Source organism: Blennius ocellaris (assembly GCF_963422515.1).
Source record: "Blennius ocellaris genome assembly, chromosome: 4".
Taxonomy (NCBI): Eukaryota; Metazoa; Chordata; class Actinopteri; order Blenniiformes; family Blenniidae; genus Blennius; species Blennius ocellaris.
Window position 1 is genome coordinate 1,582,783 of NC_137653.1, and position 10,000 is coordinate 1,592,782.

The 10,000-nt window shown below is 44.0% G+C and overlaps 1 protein-coding gene across 1 annotated transcript in view; it reads right to left on the minus strand.

Moving 5' to 3' along the window:
- Positions 1-2,931: 2,931 nt before the first annotated feature.
- tas1r3 (taste receptor, type 1, member 3) overlaps positions 2,932-10,000 on the minus strand; it is a gene marked incomplete at both ends in the record, with an annotated part of 9,395 nt that continues 2,326 nt past the window's right edge. Inside the window, 9 exon segments of the mRNA XM_080495332.1 lie at positions 2,932-3,167; positions 3,170-3,533; positions 6,299-6,669; positions 7,718-7,838; positions 7,925-7,985; positions 7,987-8,126; positions 8,217-8,453; positions 8,455-8,640; positions 8,726-9,082. Of these exon segments, the coding sequence (XP_080351458.1) occupies positions 2,932-3,167; positions 3,170-3,533; positions 6,299-6,669; positions 7,718-7,838; positions 7,925-7,985; positions 7,987-8,126; positions 8,217-8,453; positions 8,455-8,640; positions 8,726-9,082 (2,073 nt within the window).

A 10,000-nucleotide genomic window follows, 5' to 3' on the forward strand; every position in this document is an offset into this window, starting at 1 on the left:
TGAACGCATCACTCAAAGTGGCGTTTTAACTTTATTATTGTGTCAAACATGCTGATATATCTTGTGTTTTTGTGTCAGATACACTTAATAATCCTTCCAGATGTGTTGAATATACATTGAAATCAATAATGCTGAAAATAATGGTGGACGAGTCGTCCTAGAATCTCTAGAAGCGCCTCTCCTCCATGGAGACAAAACCAAGGCCTCCCAGCACAGAAATAATTACAATTACAAAAGCTGCTGCTGCCCTCGGCCTTTGTGCTTCAGCACAGCAGCCGGGATCTGATAATGAAGCATCGGCGGAGAGGAGAGGAGAGGAGAGGAGAGGAGGAGAGGAGAGGAGAGGAGAGGAGAGGAGAGAGGAGAGGAGAGGAGAGGAGAGCCAGATGGCAGGTCGCACATCGAGACGACAGCTGGTTACCAGTCGCTGAGACTCCAAACCTCATTAGCTCGGACAAAATCGCACTCGCATCCGAAACAACAGACACCGTGCATGAGAAGCAGAAAACCTCATGCGACTGGAAAATTAAGCGTTCAAACAGTCGAGGCCGTCGTGACCCCGTGACCTCCAGCAGAACGAGATGAGAAGGTGTGGTGAGGATGTACACAAGGATGCGTGATGAGGATCGAGATGAGGAAACACGATGAGGATCTAGATGAGGATGTGTGGTGATTTATATGAGGGAACATGATGATGATCTTAATGAGGATACATGATAATCTAGATGGGGATACATGAGGACTAAGATGAGGAAACATGATGAGGATCCTAATGAGGATACGTGAGAATCTAGATGAGGACACATGATGAGGATCATTATGAGAAAACAATAGGATCGAGATGAGGAAACATGATGAGGATCTCGATGAGGATGCATGATGATGATGTATGAGAATCTAGACGACGATACATGGTGATTTATATGAGGGAACATGATTGAGGATCCTAATGAGGATACATGACAATCCAGATGAGGATACATGGTGATTTATATGAGGGAACATGATAATGATCCTAATGAGGATACATGAAAATCTAGATGGGGATACATGAGGATCGAGATGAAGAAACATGATGAGGATGCATGATAAGGATTCATGAGAATGTAGATGAGGATACATGGTGATTTATTTGAGGAAACATGATGAGGATCTAGATGAGGATGCATGAGAATCCAGATGAGGATACATGGTGATTTATATGAGGAAACATGATGAGGATCCTAATGAGGATGCATGAGAATCTCGATGAGGATACATGATGATCTACATGAGGAAACATGGTGAGGATCATTATGAGGAAACATGGTGAGGATCATTATGAGGAAACATGATGAGGATCCAGATGAGGAAACAGGATGAAGGTCATTATGAGGAAACATGATGAGGATCCAGATGTGGAAACATGATGAGGGTAATTATGAGGAAACATGATGAGGAAACAGGATGAAGGTCATTATGAGGAAACATGGTGAGGATCATTATGAGAAAACATGATGAGGATAATTATGAGGAAACATGATGAGGAAATAGGATGAGGGTCATTATGGTGATACACGATGAGGATCCATGACAAATTTGTATTGATACTCATCATGTATCTGTCCAGTTCATGGAGCATGGAGTTCCAGTCCTCACCACTAGAGGGAGACATAGTTAAACACATCTAAATGGTCTTTTTGACTATCTCTCTCTCTCTCTCTCTCTCTCTCTCTCTCTATCTATCTATCTATCTATCTATCTATCTATCTATCTATCTATCTCGATTTGTAGTAACAGGAAAAACATGAAATTATCAATGGATTTATTGTCGTTCTGCAATAAAAGCGTATAATAAAATAAACATGTGAGCGACTCACACCAACGTGGTCTTAAGGGTCGACTAGGAAGCTTCAAATTTAAATTCTGCCTGGAGGCGTTCTATGAGCAGCGCTGCCTTGTGCTCCACGTTCCGGCTCTCTAAACACTCTCAGTCATATTTTAACCATGTTTTTCATTTAAAGTCTCTATCGGAAGCCGTTCTTACGTGATGCACCTGAACGCATCACTCGAAGCCGTCAGCTTCCGACATCGAGACGCTACAAAGTCTTTACGCCGTTTTAAACATATATTAGTCCTGAGCTGGACGTCAAAACTTCTACGTTTATAATCCTGCAGTTTTGTTTTTTTTAAACCAGTGCTTAAAGTCGGTACTATTGTTTTTACTGGCGTAATGATATTGTTGTCCGGCGTCACGTGTGAGCTGCTCGTCCAATAGGAGAGCGCAAAACATCCAAGATGTTTGGAGCCGCTCGTCCAATAGCAGAGCGCAAAACATCCAAGATGTTTGGAGCCGCTCGTCCAATGGGAGAGCGCAAAACATCTTGGATGTTTTGAGCTGCTCGTCCAATAGGAGAGCACAAAACATCTTGGATGTTTTGAGCCGCTCGTCCAATAGGAGAGCGCAAAACATCTTGGATGTTTTGCGCTCTCCTATTGGACGAGCGGCTCAAAACATCCATGTTTTGAGCCGCTCGTCCAATAGGAGAGCACAAAACATCTTGGATGTTTTGAGCTGCTCGTCCAATAGGAGAGCACAAAACATCTTGGATGTTTTGAGCTGCTCGTCCAATAGGAGAGCACAAAACATCTTGGATGTTTTGAGCCACTTGTCCAATAGGAGAGCGCAAAACATCTTGGATGTTTTGAGCTGCTCGTCCAATAGGAGAGCACAAAACATCTTGGATGTTTTGAGCCGCTCGTCCAATAGGAGAGCACAAAACATCCAAGACATCCGCAGACGCTCCACAATGCAGATAATTAATTATTTGTTTTCATAAATTTTTTTTGGTGAAACTGGACAATTTCCCACGGCGCACTCGTGGTTGACAAACACTGTTCTAGAAAGATAAAGAAATAATCTACCCCCCCCCCCCCCCCCCCCCCCCCCCCTTATTGCTCCTGTGTCTGGGGCGGGGACGGGGGCGGGGGCTCCTCCTCAGCCGGCCGGGGTGGCGCCCCCTCCAGGATGGTGCGGAAGTGCTCCGGCTTGTTCAGCTCGGACCTCCTCAGCAGGAAGTGGCACTTGGGGAAGTAGTACGCCGCCACGAGGCCGAAGATCCCCATCAGGGTGAAGTAGACCTGCACCACGGCCTTCTGGCGGTCCTGCAGGCCGATGTAGATGGGATGAAGATGACCCAGACCACGCAGTAGACCAGCGTGGAGAAGGTGGCGTCCCGCGCCAGGTTGTACTGGTGCAGCGGCTTCACCGCCATGAAGGTGCTCATGAAGGAGATCAGCGCCATGGCGCCGTTCAGGCCCTGCATCAGTGCGAAGCCCAGCAGCGACGTCAGCGGACACGGCAGGAAGCGGCTCACGAAGTCGATGTCCATGTCGGCCACGTGGCGCGACAGCGTGACGGTGTTCCGCACGAACCAGCCGCAGAGGCCGCCCTGCACGGCGCAGCAGGCTAGCACCGACAGCCAGACCAGCGGGCCCCGGATCAGACGCAGGTGCCGGGACGCCGTGTCCGGGAACTCCGTCACGAAGAATATCTGCAAAGCAAAAGCCAACGATCAAACAAATGGAAGGTTTTACAAATCACATTATATATACAGATGCATTAAGAAGAACTCTGGTTGGAGAGTTAAATAAGTGGTACAGTCGTGTCGTATAGGATTAAATATTTCAGACTGTTTCATTTGTCAAATTTCTCCGATGAAAGAATATTTGAAAAGAAAAGTTTGATCTTTTTTCTGGAAGGGTATTGCATTTGCATGAAAAAATTGAAATTGGCTCTGTTTTTTTGAATTGATGACATAATTATCTCAGAATTATGAGTTAAGATAAATGATACATTTTTTTTGAATTAGCGATACACTGTTTTCTGAAGAAATAAAAAAAATTGGCTCTGTTTTTTTGTGAATTTATGACATAATTATCTCACAATTATGAGATAAGCTAAATTATAAAAAAAAAAATAGTTTTTTAAAAATTTATCAGATACTATTTTCTGAAGAAAAATTGGGCTCTGTTTCTGAATTAATGACGTAATTATCTCAGAATTATGAGCTAAGATAAATGATATTTTCTTTGACCATTTTTCTGAATTTACGAGATACTGTTTTCTGAAGAAAAAAAAAATCGGCTCTGTTTTTTTAATTAATGATATAATTATCTCAGAATTATGAACTAAGATAAATTATTTTAAAAATTGCCTGTTTTTCTGAATTTATGAGATACTGTTTTCTGAAGAAATAAAAAAATGTGGCTCAGTTTTTTTTAATTTATGAGATACTGTTTTCTGAAGAAAGATTTGGCTCTGTCTTTCTGAATTAATGACATAATTATCTCAGAATTATGAGCTACGATAAATTATATTTTTTTTGACCATTTTTCTGAATTTACGAGATACTGTTTTCTGAAGAAATAAAAAAATTTGGCTCTGTTTTTTTTAATTTATCAGATACTATTTTCTGAAGAAAGATTTGGCTCTGTGTTTCTGAATTAATGACATAATTATCTCAGAATTATGAGCTAAGATAAATTATATTTTCTTTGATCATTTTTTGAATTTATGAGATCCTGTTTTCTGAAGAAATAAAAAAATTGTGGCTCTGTTTTTTTTTAATTTATGAGATTCTCTTGTCTGAGGAAAAAATTGGCTCTGTTTTTCTGAATTAATGACATAATTATCTCAGAATTATGAGCTAAGATAAATTATAATTTTTTTTTACCATTTTTCTGAATAGAAATAATTTTCTATTATTTTCAGAAATAATTTTTCTGATACTGTTTTCTGAAGAAATAAAAAAATGGGCTCTGTTTTTTATCTATGACATAATTATTTCAGAATTATGAACAAAGATAAATTATTTTTAAAAATGTACTGTTTTTCTGAATTTATGAGATACTGTTTTCTGAAGAAATAAAAAAATTGGCTCTGTTTTTTTTGTCAATTTATGTCATAATTATCTCAGAATTATGAGCTAAGATAAACTATAAAAAATTTACTGTTTTTCTGAATTTATGAGCGTCATGATTCTGCTTTCTCTCCTCCCCTCCTGTGTTCCCCTTAGCTCCGCCCCTGTGTTCCCCTTAGCTCCGCCCCCTGCTCTCCTGCTTCCTCCTCCTGATCACAGCTGTTCGTCATTGTCATTAGTGTGTGTATTTAGTTCCCCTCTCTTGTTGCCAGTTCCATTCGTACCCACCTTTTTTCCCCTCGTGTTGCTTTTGTGTGTTTTCGACCTTCTGCCTGCCCAACTTTGCTTCGGCTGTGTTTTTTGTGAGAATAAAACACTGTTGAACCGAGCTCCTTGTCTGTTGTGCAATTGAGTTCACAAACCCCGACAATGAGATACTGTTTTCTGAAGGAAAAAAATGTGGCTTTGTTTTTCTGAATTAATGACATAATTATCTCAGAATTATGAGCTAAGATAAATTATAATTTTTCTTTTACCATTTTTCTGAATTTATGAGATACTGTTTTCTGAAGAAAAAATTGGCTCTGTTTTTCTGAATCAATAACATAATTATCTCAGAATTGTGAGCTGAGATAAATTATAATTTTCTGGCTCTGTTTCTTTGATTTTATGAGATACTGTTGGAGAAAAAAAAACTGGCTCTGCTTTTACTACTGAGCTTCACCAACTCATCCTTCACTCACGTCAGACAATTTTTTTTATTTTTTCAGAAAACAGTATCTCATAAATTCAGAAAAACAGAGCCAATTTTCTTTTAGCTCATGATTTTGAGATACTTGTCATTAATTCAGATAAAATTAATAAAGATGATTATTTTTTCATGTAAATGCTATACGCTTCCGTACTTTTTTCCTATTTTCAGATATAATATTGATTTCCATGACTGAGTGAAAATTGTGAAGAAAACAAATGTAATTACATTTAATACAATAAAAGAAAAGAAAAGAAAATTAAATTAATGTGCCTGTACATACATTTCCATCCCAAAAATGATTCCACAAAAACCTTCAGGGATTCACTGATACCCTTTTTAAAGAATGAGTCATATTGAGCCACTAGAGGGTGCTGTTGGTTGTTATCGGCTATGTAGCGCTATATATACGTTAACAATTTGTGAACCCGGACATTCATGCTATGTTGTGATTTCAGTGGCTCGGCTCACCTCTATCAGGTAAACAAACACCCAAAATGAAACGAAAGCTTCGCGTTTTCACTTTAATCCAATGTAGCCTAGTTTCCAGCCGGTACTTTTCTCTGAAAGGGTTCTTCCTGCCCCGACTCTGACACGTCCCCCCCCCCCCCCCCCCCCGGGTGGCGTTGAGCCCGCGAGGCCTCACCTGCAGCGAGCCGGACATGAGGATGGAGAGCGCCACGGTTTGGAAGAAGGAGACGAGGGGCAGCTGGAGGTGACACACCAGGTCCGACGGCCTCCCCAGGAACAGCATCAGGCTGAGGCAGGCCGCCGTCAGGCCCAGCAGGGCCAGCAGGCTCAGGAATCCCCCGGACGCCGTCACCAGGGGAGTCGCCCGGTGGCGCAGGAACACCACCCCCACCGAGCCCTGGCACGCCAGCACCAGCGCCCCCACCAGGAGCATCTGCAGCGCCGTGGACGAGTCCCAGGAGAGGAAGAGGAAGGTGGGGTCGGTGCAGTTGGTGTCGCGCAGGTGGGACCACTGGCGGTCGGGGCAGGGGGTGCACTGGATGTCTTCTAGGGGGGGGGGGGGTCAAAGGGGAAAACCCGGGGGAGTGTGAGATCCAGGCTGTTTACACCACGGCTGTACTCGGAGCCAATGGACAGTCAGGATCTTGGGAACGGCTATGGTGGGTATTACTGTGGCAAGGCTATTTGTCTGTACCTCAATCTGTCTGTCTCAAGGTAAGAATTTGTCAACGAAAAGTCTACGTATTCGAATACAAGTGCTGAAAATACAGACGACTCACCGGTTTCACAATTGGCTATATATATATATATATATATATATTTTTTTTTTTTTACACGTGACTTTGGCGACACTTCTGCTTTGAAAAATTCAAAGCTGTAAAGTCTGGGTTTTACTGCCCTGAGCTCAAACTCACAGGCTCACAGGCAAGCGCTCTGCATGCTGTGAGTACATGTACATGTATGTAAACAGCTTATATTTTTATATACGCCTGGAATATGATATTTATCGAAGGCTCAGCGATCTCCTCACTAATTATAAAAATGATTGATATGCACACACGGTGTGTTGTCGGGATTCCATCGTTGTCTGCACCCCGTCCCCAATGTCGCAGACGCTCAATGAGCCTGTGTGCTGGGGCGTAGCGCCGCCTGCTGGCTGGCAGTCGCTAACTACTGAGGCGCAGGGCAGAATGAAGGAGCCTGTGAGCCTGAGCTCAGGGCAGTAAAACTCAGGCTTAAAAACATCGAACTGTGCAGAAGTGTAGCAAAAGTCACATATAAAAAAACCCCCCAGCCAATTCCAGACCCCTCGAAAGTAAAGACAGATACACTCGTATTCGTTGTCACGTAAACGAAGCCTCGGATCAAATCAACGAGACAAATGTTTAACCTTGACCCCGGGTAGATACGTCGACGTTCTTCCCCCCTGCCACTAAAACAAATAAACAGAACAAACTAAAGTGTAAACCTCAAAGAATGTTAAACATTCCAGCTTATAATAAATATGATGAATCCACAATAGAGGGAGTCAAGGGGCAACGACAGGATGCGGCACTTTTTACAGATGTGTGTAAAAAAAAAAAAACCTCATGACCTTTATTCGCCTGGTAAGTTCCGGGCAAACAGTCGATGCAGTCGAAGCAGCAGGAGTGGAAACCTTTGACCCTGCGGACCTGACCCGGTCCGCACGCCGCCGAACACCTGGACAGAGGAACCTGCAGACACCGGCCGGGGTGAGGCGCACCTTCACGAGTCGAGGGACGACGACCCGTAACGGCCCGAGGGGCACCGGAGACCTCACCTGAGAGTCGGCGGTGTGCCATTCCATCAGGGACCTGTTGAGGGACAGCCGGTGCATGAAGGTTCCCCACCGGTCTGAAGTGCAGTTTGGGCTCCCAGATCCACTGGATCACGTTGTAGCCGATGTTGGGGTTCCCGTGCTCGTCGAACTTCAAGAGCGTGCCCTTGATGTCGACCGACGTCTTCCTCAGGACCTCCGAAAGCTGCGAAAAAGAAGGTCCGACGTGACGTTTGAGCTCGGCCGCGTGTCGAGGTGCAGGCGAGTGCCCTGGGTTTGGGGGGGGGGGGGTCACCTTCCAGGGGAAGATCTTGGTGCGGGGCCCCCACTGGCACGCCGTGGCGTTGCACCCCAGCAGGTCGTGCAGTGCCTGCGCCACGCTGTAGATGGCGGCGTACACGCTGAAGGCAGACCGATGCACGTTGGGTTCCGTCACCAGGCTGACGTTGGCGGGCGACATGTTCCAGCACCGCGGGCAGGGGTCGTCCGGGTCCAGGACCTCCGGCGTGGGGGGGGGCCGTCCCCGGGAGGGGCCTCTCCTCGGCCATCTTGGCGAACAGCGCCTCCGCGTAGCCGGCGAGCTCGTCCAGGGTGCCGATCCTGTCGGTGAACGCGATGATCGTGCCGGCCGTCTCGATGTTGGGTATGGAGGTAACCTCAGCGCTGAAGGCCCAGCTGGTGCTGCCGACCCACACGGCCGTCACGTTCCTCCGGATGGCCTGGAAGAGAATCGGACGAGTCGGAACCAGAGGACTCTGGTACCCTTTGGCCGACCCCCCCCCCCCCCCACCTCCTGCCACTAACCTCCGTCAGAAGCTCCCGGACTTGGTCGGCGAGGGCAAACGCCACCACCACGCCCACGTTGGCCACTACGATGTTGTCCACGATGGTTTTGACCATGGGTTTGGGGTCGGTGTACACGGGCACCAGGCCCTGGTAGGCCACGCAGACGGAGATGTTCTCTGCCAGCTTGGTGAACTGCTGCACCCCCCGCTGGCCGTACTCCTCCTCGCTGCCCACCACCGCCACCCAGTTCCAGCCGAACTCCTTCATCAGGAGGCCCATGACCTCCACCTGCCACCGGTCGCTGGGCACCGTCCGGAAGAACGACGGGTACAGGTGGTTGTCGCTGAATCGGTCGCTGGTGGCGCCGAAGCTGATCTGGAGTTGGCGGAACGGAGACGAGAAACAGATACTAGGAGCTAATGTGCTAAAGCATGCTAGCACAGTATTGAAGGATTAAAAAAAAGACCCCCCCCCCCCACCCCCCCTCAAAGAATTTTTTTTTTTTTACATCTTTCTTTTAGATATTTGTACTCGACTTGAGTATTTATTTTTCTCATGAATTTCTATTTTACAATTTCTACTCTCTCTCTCTTGCGCTCTCTGTGTCTGTCTCTCTTTTATTTTGACAGTCACTGTGTCCGTGTCCTGTAAAAAAATTTCAATGAGGCGTTCCAATCAATCCACTGAATAAACCTGTTGTACTTATACTGTTACTTGTGGATTTGCATATATATATATATATATATATATACACATGTATATATACGTATGGACACAACAGGGAAATGTTTTAGTCTTAGTGGAATTCCATTCATTGAGAATAAATTCAATGTTCATATATATATGAACATATAGACATATATACGTATATATATATATATATATATATATATATATATATATATATATATATATATATATATATATATATATATATATATATATATGGACGCAACAGGGAAACTTTTTACTCTTAGTGGAATTCCATTCATTGAGAATAAATTCAACATAAATTCAATGTTCATATATATATGAACATATATACATATATATACACATACACACATATATACGTGTATATATATATATATATATATATATATATATATATATATATATATATATATATATATATAATAAATTTAGAATAAATTCAATATTCACGTTCAGAAATGTCAAATATAATTCCTCATAGAAACAGAATGGAAACAGTTTTCTATACACCTCCTTCATGACGTGTGTTTGTTTGTTGTGTGGTTTTGGAATTACAAAATGACCGTGACGAGAGGAGTT